Raw genomic sequence first — 19,878 nt, 5'->3', positions numbered from 1 at the left:
CCGCATTCTGTAATCCTCTCACTCTGCGTATGTAGTATTCATCAAAGATTCTAAATATTTATATAACATGCAAAATAATTTATTTTTATAAAATAAAAAATACATTTCTATCAAACATCATATTATATATTCACGCATTAATTATCTTTCTCAAGGCAAACATCTAAGTGCTGATTCATGATATTTTCCAAGACTAGCTCCAAACAAATTGGACATGGAAATTTAGTTGCAAGATTTGTATCATCCTTAGCAGGTGGTTCATCAATAAATGGATCAGAGTCATCATTAAAAACAGTTCTAACGCATTCCTCTAAATGATCATTCAAAGATACATTGGATTTTATCACATTGTTGCATACAAGGCATTTATAAGACTTGCTTGTATTAAGTAATGGACTATCAGGTGCATCAGATGCAGTTGAACTAGAACTAATCTCAAATATCGATTCATTACAGCTATCGGAAACATTGAAAATGTTTTCAATGTCTGAATCCATGCGCTTTGGAGTTGACTGTGCTACAGTACTTGGTAGACTTTGTTCTCTTTCTTTGGTACTTTTAGTGAGACACGTATCAAGATGACTGTTAAGATATTCTGTCTCCATACATACATTACATACAGGACAATCTACCATCTCAGGAACTTTATGGAAATCCAATTTCGGTTGTTTACTATCAATACTATTACATTCCGAAACCTTTCGTTTTTTTACTGGACTCGGGTCAATCAAATTAATAGATGGATTCACTTTGACATTTCCTGCAGGTACTTTTTGTAATGTACTGTTGTTATCGCTACTTTGTAAATTATTTTTACTATTATCATGATGCGTTAATGATTCTGCCTTATTATGACATTTCTTATCAGCTCTTTCTAAACATTCGTCAAGATGTATATTTAAAACGTGTTCGCCCACTGATGCATCGCAAACAGGACAAGATACCGTTATATTTGTTTTGTTAGGTTTCTTTTTTATTATTTGGGATGTTTCAGTGGGGGTACTGTTTGGCTTGTTCGCAGATGAGTCAGTTACGTTGGTGGAGGAGTTTTTTGTTGACTTTGATATAACCAACTGACTTTTGACAGAAATGCGACTTGGACTAGTAGCAGATAAATAAAATTTATCTAATAAATTACTTCTTCCTAAGCCTGTTCCTCCCACTTTACCTGAGTATGATAGTTTAGGTCCAGGTTTTGCTAAACTGCTTATGGGGGATGAAAAACTTGGATCTGTCCTATTAGATTTATCAGGAACATTTCCTGTTAGAGTGTTCGGACCTCCGATACCCCAACCATGAACTTTGTTAGCACCAGTGCCAAGTTTTGTTATACCTGCTGTTGTACTATTACTGCTTATGCTTTGAATATTGCTTGTTGCATTAGAATATGGAATGTTTTTTGTTGATGAATTGTCCTGATAATCGTTCCTACTATACCCTTCATTTGAGAAACGACTATTCGGTTGAGCAGTCGATGTTTTTTGAGAACTATCATCTTTTGGAAACCAATTATACATACTCTGAGAGCTTGGAATATTTTTCTTTGAAGTAAACTTTTTAGCCTTTGGAATTGGTTTTTTACTTTCTGGCTCTCGTACCTTAATGAATTTGCCACCACAGGTTCTTTGATGATCAGCATACCAAAAATCTGAAGGACCAGGAGCTCGGTTCATAGCACGACGTACAGTTCCGAAATATGGTGGTCGGTGCTGGCATGGCCCCTCACACCTCCACCAATGTTGTTGGTACAATCTTACTTCTGCATTAAATGTATGGTAAATCTGCATTCATACAGAACATAATGCTAATAAATAACAACAAGGAGGAAGTGGTTTTTGTGTTGAAATTTCTCATGTACCGTTATATTTGTTCCTGCTTCCTTATTTATCCGAACCATGTGCTTACAAAATTCTGGTCCATGTCCTTCCCGGTCACGATTATTATTTGTCAGAAACAAATAACCATGAATCATTTCATGCTGTAAAGCAAGAAAATATTAATATTTGGTACTAAGTCAACTTTATTCAAAATCTTACCAACAATGTTTCAACCAGATCTTTTCTTGGCCTAAGCTTCAATAATGGTGCACTGAGTGTGATAATACATTCACGGCTTCTAGGACGAAAAGTACATGTACCGGCACAACTACACAGAAATAAATAATGTTAATACATAATATAGATAGACAGTATCAGAATAATCTCTGGTATTACCTAGTCATTCTATTACTCCACTTAACTTCCACAGGAAGTAAGACATTCCAGAAAAATTTAAGATTAAACTGCACAAACAAAGTGTAGATATTGGGTGTTGGGTCAATATCTTCAAGAGTTCTATCCACCAAAGTTTTAGGTTGATAGTTCTCTTTGTTTGCCTTTATTAAAAAAAATATTTCTTTTAAGTATTTATAATCCAAATTAGAGCTTTCTAAAGAACACTTACATTTCTGGGAAAAACTGCATTTTCAGTTATACCAACGCAGTCGAACTGATGTAATGCTAAAGCCAAATCATTTGATTTATTTGACTTTGTCATTTCGAATAAAATTTACGACTTTCATCCATTGAACACATTTGTGAGACTGGAGGACATTCCACAGACCACCCTCTATGATATTCCAACAAAGCTCTCTGAAATCTTATAACGGAAGCTTCACAGTTACCGACGTTTCAAATGAATAAACCGATAAATGACCAACTCTAAATTTTCTCTTCAGCATTTACCTACGGTGGTTTACTACAAAACAACATATAACCATAAACGAATAAAGCAGACCTAAATTACCGTATATTACAGATCTTTATAATCCATAAATCTCAAGTAGAAATATACCCACCATAATGCAAAAATATAACATAGTAAATAATTAAAATGCCGCAGATTGCAGTAAGTAAAAACAATGACTGGCGTAGTCAGCGTATTATTATATCAAAAACAGAAATTGGTACACCACTGAAATCCTCTAATTATTCAACAATTTGCACGCAACGAGTACTTTAAACTAAAAACGTCCAATTACTCTGAACGCAATCATCCGCATGACTCACATTCTTGTTATTCCGGTTCGCTAGGCCAGCAGGTACAAGATGAGGACATTTTGCCGAGTGGCAAACGAACTATGCAAATGCACGAGGAATGTCAATGGCCGTCATAGTAATACACAGAAATATAATAAAAGGAAAAGAGTATGCTACTTAGGACAAGCGGGAAACGAGGAATGGAGGAAGAAGAGGACACTAAACAGAGAGATAAGCGATTGACCCTCGCTCCCCTAATGACCTGCATGATATGCCTCTCCCTGACTTTACTGACGTATCCCCAATCAAATTGAACGACACTCGACCGTCGTTCAGTCGCATGGCCGTATTGCTCTAACTAAACGGTCTGAGAAGTTTCCTCGAGTGCTTCTTCGCCTTTCTATTCGCAAGAAAATGGAAGTCTTCAAATTGCTTTTATTTTCCTGCTGTTTTCTTGTTTGCACCTGCGATCCAGCCAATGATGGTAAATATATCATTTGAATATTATTACATGAGAAAGACTGACGGTTATAATATATCATTCGTTTTATATACCTTTTTTTTCCAATAGTCTATATTAGATATTGCGTGGATTTTTTAACTACGTTGTACCCTGTAGATATATTCTATATTGTGATTATAATATTACGTCATGATTAATTTGCATGATATATGCGGGTAAACATAACCAGATGAACAGAGCACGAATATTTGCAATTTCTTAAATAAAGTTGCCTATAATGGGGATGAAGTAAGTGAAGAAGAAAATGTATAATATAATAAACATAAGTAAAACAGCTGACAAATCTGTTATGCGGGAAAAAGGATGACAACGAAAAATGACAAACGTAAGATATACTTGAACAGGTTGTACTGAAAATCGATATTCATAAAATGGTCTTATAATAAATTTAGAGAATCAAAATCGATAATGTATGAGCATTCAGTCTGACTAAGTATATTATGTTAGATATATTTTAGTAGTATTACTTTAATTACTTGCCTGTTAAGAAATAGCAAAACCGCTTACTCTCTTGCAGATATTATAATGAATTGTCATTATACACTCAGCTGACTCTATTCGAGAAAATATTCTTGTTCTGCATTATTGGATTTCCGTAGAAAGTTGACTAAGAAGTTAAATGTTCGGTGGCTTTCATTGTTTCAGGAGAAAATGCAGGAAAATTGGCCGAGGGTGAAAAGCGTCTCGGTGATCAGATTCGTGCAATTTTGAAACATTATCAGCAAACTGACCCCGTTGGATTTCCCGGTGCCCCCATACCGGACCCCATGCCAGTACCGGACATGAAACATTCATTTTCTATATACACGATGAACTTCAAAGAGATCAACGTCTACGGGCTTTCAAAATTCCGTATCGATAATATACTATCAGAACTGAAACTAATGCAGGTCAGTAAAGAATAAATGTTAAATAAAAATTGTAATTTCTGTGCAGATAGGAATAATTCATGAGAATGCAGGACAACGATTATAAAATATCTAAATTTCATCTGTTTCAGGTTTCGGTGTCCATCAGTATAGAGACTTTGAACATTCGCGGAAAGTACACGCTCGCATCTTGGTTTTCAAGTTCGAACGGTGATTTCACGGTAAAGTTAACCGGAGTGAAAGTCCAGGGAGTCGCCAGGTTGGAAGTTGGTACAGATGGAAAGCTGCAAGCACAGGATATTGACATGGACTTGACTTTCGACACGATAGACATGGACTTTAAGAATCTTGACTTCCTTGGATCTGTCTTGCAAAGTGTGATTAATTCCGTTGGTACATTTATATTCGATAGTATCAAGCCCTTCATCCTTAAAGAAGTAAACACAAATATTAGGTACAAATATAATTGACGATAATTTTAATTTAGCTGTTATGAGAATTAGCATGCATAATAATTAATTTTATTGATTGCAGGGGCGAAATTAATAAGCATATATCTCAGTTACCACAGTACTTCCCTAATTCCATTTCGCCATTCGACATGGCGGTGGCGGAAGCACGCAAGCAGGTATCCCAGATGGGATACGATCCTTACAGAATTAAAGATTACACCCAGAGCATAGGTATCTTCACAGTGACATCCTCTCATACGTGGGTCACTGGGTTGGCAAGTTTTTATCGTATGGGTAATATAACTGTCACCATGGAAGATGCCAAGGTAAGCTGTTCGAAGATCTATTATATTCTATTAATATTATTCAAACGATTAAACCTTCCACTTGCTTTAATTCAATTTCACGTCGCTAGGTATACGCACTGGTGGACGTTGGTACCCAAGAGATAGAAGGAAGGACTCACTGGGAGGTGAGCGTAATAGGTGGTGCATTATCAAGGGCAGGCACCGTGTCCTTCACCATCGACTATTTCAGAGTACAAGTTAACCTGAGCCAACCTCTGGATACTAGGAAGCGAGCAACTTTGGAGGAGTTGAATCTCGAGTTGGGCAACATTCAGGCCAGAATTCACGGAGCTGGCACACTCGATTACATCATGGAAGCCAGCGTGAATATATTGCCAAATCTATTAAGGTCTCGCCAACTTTTGCCGTTCCTTAAAAGATATAGCATGCCAAAGAGCGTGATACTTTGAGAAAGTATTGATAGCGATCGATGCCATCGAATTTCTAAAAGAAGCATCCGTGCTTTTTGATACCCTTATGTCATTCTGGCTCAGATTATGTTACACGGCACAGACAGCACTTTAATAATTTCATGAAAGACGCGTAACCCGAAAAAGTTTATATCTTTCGCCCTGAGGTTGTTCTCCTGGGGAATAGATTAACCACAGCACAGACCCTTCAAACGTTCCGGACGAACGAGTTCTCACGTTTCTTCGGTGTAAAGTTTACGTACGATCTTTCTGACGGTAGTCTTTCTTTAAGAGGAGCACACAGTCGGTAACTTAGATACGTTCATTGTTACCAGAGATAAATGTACATTCAGTGCAACTTAAAGTTCGCTATTACGGAACGAGATAATTTTTCAGTGAGACTGCTCTCCGGGATCGATCAGAAATTTGTATTAACATCACGGAGTAATACTCTGGATTTTCCTTTTTTTATCTTCTATTCAAACTTGTTGTTATACGACCTGATTAAATTTTCCATCTCCCGATTTTCCCGATTCATTACCTGATTGAATTTTTTTGTCGAGTACTATTTGGACCGGGTATAGCTGGGGTATCTTTTTTTTTTTGTTAGACATTCAAACTGCACGTTAATATCCGCATACACTTCAAATAATATCTGTGTGTATGTAGTCGCAAAACTTTTTTGTCCTCTTTTTTTTTGGGTTTGTATGCCTGCAAACATTTCTGGTTGCAATCTGAAAAAAAAAAGAAAGTTTCCAAAGTTTACTCGCTAGCCTGCTCGTTTTTAATTGGATTTCTTGTTTTTGATTCTACTTAGAAGATATATGTATTGGTTTTAGTATTTTTCTACTTGTTGCTGGCGCACTGTTATCCTGGAATCTGAATTGAATTGCGATGTGTTCGCAGGTACCAAATTATGGACGCTCTGGAAGGACCCATCAAGAGACGCATTCAGGATGAACTGGACAAGGTCGACGTTGAGAAATTGATTCATGAAAAAATTCCTGATATAGAGGAGAAGGCGAGATTCCTTCAGGGACTGCCTCCTGTCGATGACATTCTCTTGGAAGGACCTCCACCATCACTTCAAGATGAAGAAGATCAAGGACCCTTTTCCGAGAGCGAGGAAGAACGTGGACCATCGTAGAAATTCTTTAGAAATATATGTCGTTATTTTTTTTCTGCACAGTTGCAGGGAAAGCAAAAACTGAAAGATCGTTACCGTAGATAGGGTATTTTAAATTTAGAGAACTCGACGAATGTATCCGTTGTATTATTCGCATCTCTTCTGAATAGATTTGTAGATATTAATTATTTAAGATATTTTGATAATTTGGGATATTCTCTTTGAAGCTCGTTCATTGCCTTCATCGTGTATCCAAGCATCCATTTCTTTATCCTTGAACGTTTAAATATATGTTCATAGCTGCAAATTTTAATATAAATATATTTTTGATACAAAAATTTAATTAAAATTACATGCACTCACCGAAAGGTTAAAGTATCAGAAATTCCAGGTTGATAGAATTGCGCTTTCGTTATTATTCCTTTCTAAAGGAAGTATCAAACATCTTGAAATCCAGAAAGTATATATCAAAGAAATGGATAAAAATTTGTAAATTATAATTTGCGTAATGGAACGTTATACCCAACGGGTATAAAATATTGATTATAGATTATCTATTTCGTACATACACACGCGTGCATATTCAAAAGAGATCTCCTCTCACGATCAGTTCGAGTTACGTATTAATTTTGCGAAAACTTCTATCATCGAGTTTACATTCAACGAAGAGTCTCATATAGCCTGAATCAATCTTCGATCCCGATATAAGAAAAGGGCAAAACTTCTCCTAGCCGATATTTTATTTAAATTAATGGAATCGTTTGTATCGATCCGACCTCCTTCGCCGTCTCGTTCCGCCCCCAGACATGTTCATCCCCTTGACGGATTCTAAAAAGTTAGCCCGCGAAATCCGTGCCGTAAAACTAAAAAGATTTACCGGGTGAACTGAGCCGCGCGAAGCTGAGCTCAGCCGTGAGGCAAAGCTTTTCCCAACTACAAAATTCTACTACCGAATATGGATCTGGATCTAGATTTCGATCTGGTACAATGGAGAGAAGAACAATGCCTTGCTTATTCCTTATTTTATATGTCCTTTCTAGTGAACAGACCCTCTAGACCCAGACCCTTTTTCTATCAAGTCATCTAGTTATCTGCCATCTTTCAAGATATTCCCTTTATACAAATACGAGTGGCTTTACTCTATGTAAAAGTAGAGAGGCATTTCGACGCTAACCAAATGAGGGAGTTGAAACCTCTGACGAAGACGAGAAGCACTCTCTGAAATAATGGATTTAAGAATATAGAAACGTAGCATACTTTTCTCTGGAGTTTATAATCTCCTTAACATTCATGGTTCGTCTAAATACGCAGGCCAAAGTTTAAACGTTAAGTGAAAACATTAAGTCAGCTATTCAGCTTGAGATAGTGTCGAGAACACAACAGAAGATATATAATGGCATAGACATGGTCATGTGTAAGAACTATGTATAAATCTATATATATAATTTCATGTAAGCCTCATGTAGATATTGAAAGATTACATTTTCTAGTGAGGATAGATCTGAGTCCAGCTAGAAATATATTCCCAGCAAAGCATAAAGCTTGAAATATTAATACGACCAGCACCCACTTCAGTTTCAAGTCCATATCGTGAGCGATTATCCCCTGGGAGTTTTCCAGTATCCATGAAGACACTCGTAGATCCAAAGCGAGAATGTATCTGAAACTTTTATTAAAGTCTTAAAAACGTGTAACGTAACGACAATAGATATTGCACAGATTCACAATTATATCTCTATATACATGTCACCTGAGCTAATTTAAAGAATTATGAAATTTTTATCTTAATGGATACGAGCAAAATAAATTCATATGGAAATTCAGAGTTATTCGAGTAATCGAGAGGAACCATTCATTTCTGTAGGGGGGTTCTTAGCTGTATGGATGGGTAGATATAGAGGCACAGGTACAAGTTAGGGAAGGGAAAGTTTAATGCGGTTTCGAGTGACGTAGAGATGTGCCAGCTGGAAGAAATGAAAGGGAGAGAGGGAAGGGACGAAAGTCAGAGAATGGGAAGCAAAAGATACGAGGAGAGGGTGCGCTTAAGTTCGATAGCGGCTAGGAGGGTAGTTTCGCGCGAGTGGTAGGTAGTTGACGTCAGTTTCTTTAAATGAAGAAGCTGCTTGATACGAGCAACATAAGCCCGGTGGTCCCATATACGCAAGTAGTTCAGTTTACTGCCCATTCTTCAGACCATCTCCTTTGGCTTGTTTCACGTATTTCTCTACCTGCTGCTATTATTTTCTCTATGTGCGGTATACAACCCGAGGACCATTTCCTCCCTCTAGGGTCCAGCCTCAGGATAATTGAGTTTACTCACGGTATAGATGTTCTTTAGACATTGTTACATAAACGCTCCTCCGACCCGTCCACGACCCTAAGCCACACTCGTTCTCTAGCATCCTCCAGGATTCTCTACAAACACCAACTTCATCTACCCTCTATGTATTTATATCTCTTCGTCTTTACCTTGGAACAGGATGAAGCTTATGGCAATAAAAAAAAAATCCATTGAACACCATTTTTTTTGTTAGACCAGTGATAATTGTTCTCAACGGATTGCCAAAATGTAGATTTGTGTGGAAGTGTTATACATTTTTTTGTAAAATTCAATACCTTGGGGAATTCTGAATCGACGTGCTTCGTTACAGTGTTGAATTAGCTGCCTGTACGAATCTGACTGTAATTTTATATGGATCGTGTTTTTTTTCATCAAATCAAATCATAAATGTAAACACTGGTTCGAAGTACCAGGAACTGATCAAAGATCGGATTTCTTTTCCTTTTATTTTTTTTATTCATTTTCTCCAGAAAATCTCCGGCTGTTAAAAATCCTCGGATCAAGTAAAATCACGATAACGGTTTCCTATAATAAGCAAGCCCGTATTCTGGTCAGCCTTTGGGATTTTGATTCCCCTTTACTCTCTTCATTCTTTCTCACAAAATCCACAGCATCCTCTGCGGTACGATTCCACGAATGTCCAATCCGATAAACCCTTCACCATTCGCATTAATTGGATTTCACCCTTGTCGAACAGTGACCGTATATTGATCAAGGATATTTTCACGAAATGCAGAAGCTGCGTTTTTAAGAAATGAAAAAATTAAATTAATCATATGTTACAATAAGCATATATACAGTAAAAGTAAGAAATCAAATGGTCAAAGTGAACGTATATATATATTAACATCCGTATATCCATGATGATGAAATGCAGTTTCAAATGCAACCGATTCGCATGGGGTGCACGTTGCATCATATTTCATGCAAGAACTTCCCAATTGAACTTTGTCCCAATGGCAGAGATCCAGTGTACCTAGTCTTACTCAGATGGCAGCTCAGTGCACAGGATCAGATAATTTATTCATAGTTCACTGGGATATCATAATCTCTCTGAAGGTCTATTGCGTCGCATCCTTGATATACATCGTCGAGCTCGCTTGGCCTAGAAAGTAAAAAGAAAAAAAAAAGAGTATATCATTGCGAAATTAGGGGTCGGGACAATTATTCATACTAATATCTCGAAAGCTCCGTGGGTTTTAGCTCGATTGCATTTACAAGTGAAATGAAAGCGGCCCCGCCTCACTCGCTTGGCTAGTGCTTGTGTCTGTACCGTGTGAAAAAAAAAAAGAGAGAGAGAGAGAGAAAGCTCGCGAGAAATAAAACGTTGCAATTTATTATAGCCAGAGTTTGATGGTAGGGGCAAACGATCTACCTTAGTCACACAGTTACAGGTTCCCCCGGAGTGATCAAAATCCATGCGTTTTGGAGGTTACAAAGCTAGTTTTTTAAATGGCAACTAGGCGAGAGAAAAGAGATACGTTGATAATTTACATAATTCCATTTCAAACACCGTAGTTCTATTGTTCATAGCCTTCAAAGCCAAAAGAATTTTCTAATAGTGAACCAACGAATAATATAGATATTAATTACCTAGACCTACTGCTTAGGGTTCATTCATTTTACAGTCGGAAACGAATATCACAGTTCTTCTTCACAAGTCACATGACTATCTTCAAGTCCTCTTTTCTTCCACTAGGAACTTCCCACTAGTTGGCGAATATTTAGCCTCAGGGAACTAGTCTGTTCTCGTTTGTTAATGAAGCTCAGTTTGCTCATTCATCATCCTTTCTCTCTCATTTCTATCTGATTCTCCTAGAAGAGATATAGAAAATTGACTACAATGTATTCTTTCACTTAAAATGTTTCTGATAAAATTAGACACAGTCATTAGCACTTGAATGTCATAACGCGTAGCACTTTAATCAGAACTCGGTTAAAAGGTTAAGAGTTCAAGGTGTTTCGTTCGCGAAGCAGCATTACTCTCGCAGGACGAGCAGGATAAAGTTTTTACTTGAAGAGGCTATTGTCTGACCAACTCCGTATGCCAGTAGTTGCCTCGAGTTTTGCTCACCGCTCGAAGTAGAATCGAGAACGACGTCGTATATCCCAAGTTGTGATGTTATGGTATGTACCTTGCAAGTCATTATTCTCGAGTATACTACCCTAGTCATATAATTTTATTAATTTCTATAGAGACACGCATTCAAATAGAATCCAATATTGTTACCACCAACCAAGAAGCGATAAGCGTCAACGAATCGTATTTCCGACTGACGATTTCACGATTGTGAGTCAACTCGAGAGCAGCCGCCATCAGATTCCGACAGACGGAGCCTAATTCCCATTTTGAATTCCGTCCTCGGGAGAATAACGTTTGGACATTACCGATAGTGCTCTTGTGGCCGTAGGATACAAACAGGGATTTCACAAAACTTTTCCGCGCAACCCTCGTCCATAGAATAGGAAATACTTGACACCGTTCGATGCTCCCATTGGCTGTATGCAAAGACGTATATCCCTAGTGCGGTGAAAGGTTCTGTTGGCTACATTCATTTATACGGTTAGGTTAGGTTGGTAGGAACTGTGCGAATTTTCGGTGAATACGTGTATTTACAGTTGAAGGCTTTTTAGAGGGATGCATGGCCGGTCAGTAGGCGGATTCTAATTTCAATGGCGAAAACCGAGGTAGACGTTGACGCCGGGTTCTTTGAGGTTATGGGTTTTCTCGGACCCTACGGTCTTCATCAAATATGAAATTTCGTTCCGAGGGGATTGGCTGTAGGTGTATCTATATCCAACGTGGAGAATCAAATGATATCAGAGCGAGTGGAAGGTGACTACAATGTATTTAATATCATTTCTACTTTCTATGGCGAAAGAAGTTATAACTCTAATGAATATCTTTTTATCGACGGTCGAGCTAAGGTAATTTACTCATTAACGTTACTTTGTATCATATGTGAAAATTGCCTTTTATATATGTATATGTCGTACTGTAATATTATTAGTTTTAACTGTCATAAATAATTAGTCTGACACTCGTAATTCTTTTATGGACTTGTGTAAAATGACAGTAGGGTATAGTACTGGTATATAAATATATTATTTATAATGCTATACACCAAGTGCTCTCTTCGTGGGGAAAGAGTAGAGCTCAACGAGATTAATGTCAAAATACGGAATTGCAAAGTAGCTGTAACAAAAGGCTTTGATTTCAATTATTATAATCAATGAAACATCTCGCGATTCCTGAATGTTGTTCTCGCTTCGTCATCTCTTTCTCTCTTCCTCCCTTTCCCTTTCTCTCTCTGTCTATCGTTCTCAGAGCCTCTTTTTCCGCAATCTACTTCGTCCAACTGTCGATTCGTTCAGCGAAAGTTGTACGACTAGTAATCGAATCGTACACACCTCATTTGAGAGCGAGTGCCACCTGCCTTGTACATGTATACGGCTGATCTGCAATAAAGTGAAGAGGGTTCTCAGCTCTCCCGAATTTTCTAGATAAATAAATAATCTTCCTAATGGACGTTTACGCGAACAAGGTAGAACGTAGGGATTCCATATTATGGCTCGTTTAATGAGGTCTGGAAGAATGGCTACGAGGTATAAAAATCCTTCCAGCGGCCAAGTAGCAGCCTCTACGAAATAAAATTACCATACGCGCAGCGCGAATCTTTCAGGTTTCTTGTCGCTTCATGGAAAACTTCGTATGCCTTTCTTTTCCCGTGATATTCCTTATTTTAGGGAAAAAAAAAGAGGGGCGGGGGGGACGTCAACGACTCGGCAGACTCATCGACATTCGATGGACATTAGGGTCGAGTTACGGCTTATAACATACGACAAAGTAGAGTCGCCTATCGGACTAACGGTGTTTCAAGGTAAGAAAAGCGCCGACGCGACGCGGCGCGTCGCGGCGCCCAGTCTCGCGCGACTCTTCCCATCAGTGCACGTTCACCCGACAAACCAGCCGCTTCGAGTTTACGCGCTCTCGTTACGACAGTCTCATACTCGCAACGACGCCGGGCGTGAAGTGAATTTTATTATGGGATTTATAATTTCAATTGACATCAGTATCATTTTACTAGCCAATCTTCCATGAGCGAATCGTGGCAATTTTTTCTTTCAGAATTATCGTAAAAGTTAGTAGCTGATTTCAATTGATTGACTTAAGATTTAAAAAAAAAGTTATCGATAAAATCTTTAACTAATTACAATCAAAGTATCGAATATATTTTATACAATAATTATAATTGTTTTTAAACAAGGCACACGATCACACATGCCATTTATATAAATCGTCATATTCCATTCTCGCTTAAAAATCATATTTTCATTCCCCCAATTTCCTATAGCATACTACGGCGTTTCGGAACTTTAAAAAATTTTACCACCACTAAAAATTCAGTCGTTAATTATTTTTATCGATATTCATTAAGCTTTACTTATACATTCACTCCGCCATTATCTACAACACTGGATATCGTTCACCGTGTATTTCGAATCGTGCAGCATTGCGGTTCCATAGCATATAACTGATTACGGCAGAAGTCCGCATTACGATATTAGCAAAACGTACAATTTCGAAATGCTGCATACAATTTCAAGGGTAGAAATGTCCTGAACCTTTATGGCACGTAGTCCAAAGTACCGCATCGGCCGTACCGGCAAACAAACAAACCGTTGTGTGAAGTAGCTACGAGGTCACCCGTTAGATGCGAGCTTTATTTTTATATTTTTCTCTCTCGAATCTCCGACGCGGTCGGGAAAGAAAAAGTCGAACGTCTTAACGAAGTTTCGCGTCAACGTGACAGTTTTACCGGTTACTCCGCTTAAGCCGCACCTCCGGCTAGGACGAGTCTCTAATCGAGCGCGAAAGCCGGAATATTCAAACACAAAAGGCACTGTGATCGTGCGCGTACCTGAATATACACGTATAAATATGCACAGAGTATTTGAAGAATGTAGTCTACCAAGAAATGCATACTAGTAAACAATAGAAGAGAATGCACTCGCACTCCGGGAGAATCCATAAGTAAAGGGTACCAGAGTGAAAACAAGTATTGGCTTCCCTTTCGCAGAGTCCACGACGCTCCGAAGTGAAATGTAATGGCCCAGAAAGTAACTGGAATTATCAGTCAAATGTATCGAAATCATTATAATCCACGCGATTGACTCGGATCGTGAAATTCAATCGGACGGCAATTAATAACCCGTGAAAGAGCAGAGGGGGGAAGCGGGTAGAGGTTTCGGAGTGGGGGAGAAAGGACTGGAAGGAGAAAAAAAAACGAAACGGCGGGACTTGATTAATTAAACGAAAATGAGAGTTCCGCTTGTATTTTTGGGGGGAATTGTGGTATTGTCGGTCGCGGTCGCAAGAGCATTGTCCTGTGTGTGCTCGCCATTGGAATGTGATCTTCTTACCGACGAGGACTGTCCTGGCGGTCTGACCTGGGATCCCTGCAAGTACGTGTTATAATAATAATAATAAGCTAAATTGATACGAAATGGAATACAGAGCGGTGTAGAGAAAATAGAATAGAAAAAATAAATGTGTCTTGGTAAACTCGTATATTTCATCTGTATTGGATCCCCTTTGATTTTCAAGGATTCACGGAAGAACTTATGGTCCTGTCGTATATGCGCGAATTGCTACCGATAAAGATTTAGGGTTACGCTGATCGTTCCCTGACGTTATTGCCATACCCTAATATCATCATCATTCCCCTTGCTGGGTTTTCTAACTATGGAGTGAAGGATCGAACCCTGGATAGGATGGTTTCATTTGGTCAGGGCTGTATATGCCTATATTGGTGTATGCCTATATGGATAGATCATCGGTTCTTGGTAAATTCAGAGTCAATTAGGTAACCGAAATTTTTGTTCTGTAAAGTTGGTAACCTTGATTTTGTGTATCGTGCTAAGTAAATTTTGATATTTTTTTGCAATAGACTAAATTACTGGGTAAGGTATATAAATGATATTCAGTATTAAACGTCACCTGTGAAAAATTTTTCTTATTGCTCTGATCGATCAATTTTTGAACTTTTGTACGCTATTGTACTTTCTAATGAGAATCTTGTGTATGTTCGATTTGTCAAATTTATCGTTACACGCGATCGTTCTTACAGTGTACTTGGACTGTTCTACGTAAGCGCGAATACGACAGTCAGGATGTATAAATTCTTCTTATCCAGTTCTCGTCTAGTGGGGGATTGTGGGAAGAAGAAAATTCCGGGATTTCACGTAGACGGAAAGAAAGCCAAAGTGTGGTTATAAGTAGGAGACGGGAGCAAAAAGTCTTTTCACCCAGGACACTGAGAGTCGACGACTTTAAAAGGATTTTCCGCGATTCGAATGTGAAATTCGCTAAAATCACTCGGTGAATTCATTTCGATACTTTCGTGATGAATTTCATGGCCACTGGGTATATGTATATGAATTTTATATCTTTATCCGTCTCAACCCGCGACTAATTACTTTGCATACGAATTTTTAATTACGCTTTGGCTGATATTAGACATTGATACAATGCGAATGGAACACCCTGTATAAATAATGTACGAATAAGGGGTTTCAATATTTCATGAAACGTACGTAGAACTGTGTTACAGTTACAAATATTCCGTTCAATTGATCGAACTGAAAGTTACACCGTGACAGATGGACATTTCGTGTTGCAAGTATCGAAGTGTAGAGAATATATTTGTTGACAAAGAGTTGAACCGCGTTCATTGATGTTACAGACGTATATAGCGGGTTATAGGGCATTTGGTACTGGTACAAAATATATTTATATATACGTAACGATAACCGCTTTATGAATTTACAACGAAATCGAATTTTCAATATGGATATTAACGTGTAGGGGTGACAGGCCAAAAAGGGTGTTATTGAATTAATAGTTAAAAAAAATTACTCTCGGGCATGCAGAACGAGAAGTCATTTGAACCGACTGAAAAAAAAAAAAAACAATTGTTTTCACTCACGTGCGTATACGAGTCGTTAATCATTCCGTCCGTACCTGAACTATTACTCAACGGATCCGTCCCGAAGAAAAACTCGAGCGTGGCTTAAATAAGAAGTTCGTCATGGGAATAAAGAATTCATTTAATAGAGCCAAAAATCCATTTCTCTTTTTCAGGTGTTGCAAAGTGTGCGCGCGTGTCGAAGGCGAACCCTGCGGCGGCCTTTTTGGCTTTTCCGGAAGTTGCGCAGTCGGCCTGCAGTGCGTGATCAGGAACTTGCTGGACCACGCACGGGAAGTCGACGAAGGCACTTGCACGAGTGAGTAATGAATATTATCGAAAAAGTTTCGTTTACGAATAACAAAGGACTCTGACTCGCGTGACGTTGTCCGTTGAAGACTCCAATTGATTCACGTAGTACATTCTGGCACGAGACGTACGACGCGATGCATTCTGGGAAGCTTGCCAAAGTTCGCCAGCGGCCCGCCAGGTTCGCTGGCGAACAGCAGATTTTACAATTTAAACTATAACCTATATCGTAACACTACCGTGACCCGTACCTGGGAAATTCAAGTACGTACTTACGTACACGCTCGTGTAGTTTGCACGTAGAAATCCTGAATTCATTTCAGTTGCCGCGCATAACCCATTCCTTTTGGGCTGGATGAACTGAAATCTTTTCTTTTTGCCCTGACCCCAGTGTATCTCGATACAGCCGTAACTGCTGTTACAGAAACTCTAGCCGGATTACCGTAAACGGGTAAGTTAGTTTCACCTGGGATAAAAGTTTTATTATACGTCGTATATACATATACATTGTATTTCATTAACTTAACGATACAAAACCCCCCTATGTGTTTACCAAAGCCACACTCGATTTTCTTTTTAATACCTCTCGCGCTCTCTCTCTCTCTCTCTCTCTCTCCTTACTTTGCTCTCGCTCTAATTTTATCGCCATTTCCTCGCACCTGTATACCAACCCTACACTAATGCAGCCACGGCTCAATGAGATTTGTCAAGTTCTGTAAAATAAAGTTCCCAGGAGGAAAGTTCTTTCATCGAGCCACGAGGAGGGAACCTCGTTACTGAATCGTTCGGTAGTTTCAGTAAATACGGAGTCGATTCGAATGGCGAGGCATTCTCTAGTGAGAAATAGAAGAAAGAAAATAATTGGAGCATTCGGAAAAAAAAAATCTCTCCCTCTTTGTCGTTGACAATCGCTCAACGCCTTTCGTGTCAGTTTCAAGTTTGTATCCTGAGGAAGAGAAAAATAATCTATATCGACACGATTTTCCCAACAAGTCTGCGAATTTTCTACCTCCGACGTCAGAGACGGCGTTGAAATTTGTGGAAGATAGAAAAAATTGCTTTGAAAGAAAAATTCTAGTGGCATCCGATATACGGCTGGTGTGTAGGATGCCAAATTGCATCACCAAAATCTGCGCATCCCTTATGCAAATATATGTTTGTGTATTTTTATAGCCCGTAGTTTTGTTGGCACGTGTACACTGATTTTGTATATACGTATATATATATATATATATATAACCAGCAAATAGGCATTTTCCACTAGTCCCCCGGCTGCGTTAAATAACATGCCATGGCCGCTTTAAAATTAATTTGCCAGCGTGTCCGTAAAAGCGGGACAGATAAGCTACTTTGAACGCGAACGGCGTTTGCCGCCGACGGTAATTTATGTCAGTATAAATCGTATTAGGAGTTTCAACGCAGCAGCCGGGCACTGTGGGCCACGTATACTTTTACCAGAGAAGATTGGGGATGAGCGTTTCTTATACAAGTCGCGCGGCAGTTCCTCCCGAGGTGCCTTCCTCGCTGGACACTTAGATGGATCGAACCAACAACGACGGATTTATTCCCCAGCGGGATTCTCCTAATTGGGAAATATTAATCCGTGGGAGATATTGCCGGCATCGATCAAAAGAATCAAGAAAAATAATTGCGACCCACCCCCCCCACCAGCGTGTGGAGGAATAAGCGCGGCGACAGGTTAACTGACTCGTTGATTACGTTGAATAATAATTGAAAAATGGAAAATTGTTTTTTTTTAACGTAATCACGTATATTTCCAGGGGTATCGGTCCTTGAGTAGGTTTCATATGTTTTTTTTTTATCGATTCATATCCAACCCCCAACTTGGTACAAAGTTCCGTCTCAAGGTAAAACACTGTATGTATTTCAACGTACATTGATACGGGGATCGATACAAGGATCCATGGGTCTAGCGAAGTTTTAGATTCGGTAAAATTGAACGATATTGTTAAATTAAATGTAATATATGTTCATCGTACGTGTTATCGATTACCAGGCAGTGCGATTGGTTATAAAGTGAAAATAATCGAAGTAACGAGAGAGGGGACACTCTTCGAAATTTCGAAGTTTTCTATACCTGGCGCGAGTGCGAGAGAGCGAGACTCATGGGATCTTATATGGGTAAGAGAGAGACAGACGTATACCAGTCCCTCACGAATCGTCAAACTCGTCACTCTGTCGATTTGTCTATTCAACGGCTACAATCGTACCTTGACGCTTGACGTGGTTAATAAATCTTCATTTTTTTTTTTCGTAACACGGTACAAGGAAGCTCACAGGGAAATTGCTTTCGTTCGTTCGTCGCCCTTCTCTTTACGATGCAAACGTAACTCGTAAAGCCTTAAGCCCTGAATATGAGGGTGTAGATATACATATATCGAGTTGACAGACTCCGCCTTAAGGACGTCGTGCTTCGGGGATCCCAAAATCCGATCAAGAAGCGGAAAATTTGTTATAAAGTCAATTTCACATGTAACTACCTATGCCTGGTAGCCATATGCAATGTACGTAAGGGCAGAGTAGCTGCTATCACGTACGTACGTATATAGGATATATACATATACGGGATGCGGTCATAAGCGAGATGCCGAAATTGCTCGGTTGCATTGTCGTCCGCATGTAACTACCGGGAATCGATATTGGAAGGACGACGGAAGTGAAGCAGCGTCCACGCCTGATAACCTGCAACAAGGCTGGTTCAGATTTATCGACGAGTGCTCGTGGGTTAACTACTCTGCGGTTGTTTTCGTAAAGTCGCTATACACGGTCGACCATTCGAAAACGATCGTGCACGTGTAAACCGTCCGTGGCGTCAATGACGGATCGATTTGGCTACCGGTCGTTTCAGTCGACGAGACCAAGTCTTTACGTTAATATTACCATAGGATGTCATCGAGGGTCATGCAGGACAGAGAGTGGCCTCCGCGAAAGAGATTCCTTTGGACTGTCGCAGAGGCTGGTTTTGCATTCCGGCGGCAGAAAGAGAGAAACAGGGTAAAAGACTGTTTGGGAATCTCAAGAGAAACATTCTGCACTGCGGAAAAGAATACGAATCTCGAAAAAAAAAAAGGCAATGTTGGTACCTTTCGTTATATTGTTATTCCGTGCAACGATGTTTGCCTCTTCCTTGTCGGCGTGGAGGCGCATCCAGTATACCGGGTGAGGTGTTAAAGAGCTGCACAAGGGCTTGCGTACCTATGCCGTTCTATAGGGTGTGTGTATATACGTGTTACGCAACCACTGAGAACACCTTGAGACGCGGTTGTGTGTTGAAACCGTACGATGTTCGTTGACGTTGAGATGGCTGCGCTCTGCACGCTCAGTATTCATGGAATAGCATGGGTTGGCCATGGAGGAGAACAAATTAGATTAGCCATCTGATGTTTACATTAAAGTCGAGCCGTGGAATTTATTCAAAAGTTCTATCCATGGATTTCGCGTGACCGTGTGGATCGCGTCAGTTGTTCCCATTGTCCCCCCCCCCCCACCCTAGGT

The 19,878-nt window shown here is 39.3% G+C and overlaps 3 protein-coding genes across 5 annotated transcripts in view; 2 read left to right on the top strand and 1 right to left on the bottom strand.

Moving 5' to 3' along the window:
* Positions 1–61: 61 nt before the first annotated feature.
* On the bottom strand, positions 62–3,187 carry LOC107269866 (sprT-like domain-containing protein Spartan). 2 transcript variants are annotated; one of them, XM_015744199.2, is made up of 6 exons: positions 3,048–3,187; positions 2,443–2,637; positions 2,214–2,374; positions 2,037–2,145; positions 1,859–1,978; positions 62–1,781 (listed from the first exon to the last, which is right to left on the bottom strand). In XM_015744199.2, exons 2-6 carry the CDS (start codon positions 2,533–2,535, stop codon positions 138–140), a joined length of 2,127 nt encoding a protein of 708 aa, XP_015599685.1. In that variant the 5' UTR covers positions 2,536–2,637; positions 3,048–3,187; the 3' UTR covers positions 62–137. The 2 variants fall into 2 exon arrangements, with proteins under 2 accessions (XP_015599685.1, XP_024943002.1); XM_025087234.1 differs by lacking the exons at positions 2,214–2,374; positions 3,048–3,187 and having other exon boundaries at positions 2,443–2,791.
* A 130-nt stretch (positions 3,188–3,317) lies between these two features.
* LOC107269941 lies at positions 3,318–7,314 on the top strand. The gene is made up of 6 exons (XM_015744398.2): positions 3,318–3,501; positions 4,186–4,430; positions 4,541–4,863; positions 4,944–5,187; positions 5,277–5,557; positions 6,525–7,314. The coding sequence occupies exons 1-6, from the start codon at positions 3,432–3,434 to the stop codon at positions 6,763–6,765; spliced, it is 1,404 nt and encodes a 467-aa protein (XP_015599884.1). The 5' UTR covers positions 3,318–3,431; the 3' UTR covers positions 6,766–7,314.
* Positions 7,315–13,034: 5,720 nt separating this feature from the next.
* The window catches only part of LOC107269855 (cysteine-rich motor neuron 1 protein), a 108,532-nt gene continuing 101,688 nt past the window's right edge, over positions 13,035–19,878 (top strand). The window contains exons 1-3 of one of the 2 annotated variants that reach the window (XM_015744190.2): positions 13,035–13,227; positions 14,167–14,551; positions 16,230–16,372. In XM_015744190.2, coding sequence (XP_015599676.1) covers positions 14,406–14,551; positions 16,230–16,372 — 289 coding nt within the window. In that variant the 5' untranslated portion in view covers positions 13,035–13,227; positions 14,167–14,405. Of the gene's footprint in view, positions 13,228–13,827; positions 14,552–16,229; positions 16,373–19,878 lie in introns of those variants that run through there. The other variant, XM_025087302.1, reaches the window with a different exon arrangement.

This window comes from Cephus cinctus, unplaced genomic scaffold (assembly GCF_000341935.2).
Source record: "Cephus cinctus unplaced genomic scaffold, Ccin1 Ccin1_scaffold0690, whole genome shotgun sequence".
In the NCBI taxonomy this organism is placed as follows: domain Eukaryota; kingdom Metazoa; phylum Arthropoda; class Insecta; order Hymenoptera; family Cephidae; genus Cephus; species Cephus cinctus.
Note: the sequence above shows the minus strand (reverse complement) of the source record. Positions and strands in the feature narration are given on the sequence as shown.

Excerpts from the sequence above, each read along its gene's own strand:
- LOC107269866 (XM_015744199.2), bottom strand. The coding sequence starts at position 2,535 with ATGACAAAGTCAAATAAATCAAATGATTTGGCTTTAGCATTACATCAG. Across the intron at positions 2,375-2,442 it reads ATGCAGTTTTTCCCAGAAAT|GCAAACAAAGAGAACTATCA; the intron begins GTAAGTGTTCTT and ends TTTTTAATAAAG. Across the intron at positions 2,146-2,213 it reads TGGAGTAATAGAATGACTAG|TTGTGCCGGTACATGTACTT; the intron begins GTAATACCAGAG and ends ATTTCTGTGTAG.
- LOC107269941 (XM_015744398.2), top strand. The coding sequence starts at position 3,432 with ATGGAAGTCTTCAAATTGCTTTTATTTTCCTGCTGTTTTCTTGTTTGC. Across the intron at positions 4,431-4,540 it reads CAGAACTGAAACTAATGCAG|GTTTCGGTGTCCATCAGTAT; the intron begins GTCAGTAAAGAA and ends CATCTGTTTCAG. Across the intron at positions 4,864-4,943 it reads GAAGTAAACACAAATATTAG|GGGCGAAATTAATAAGCATA; the intron begins GTACAAATATAA and ends TATTGATTGCAG.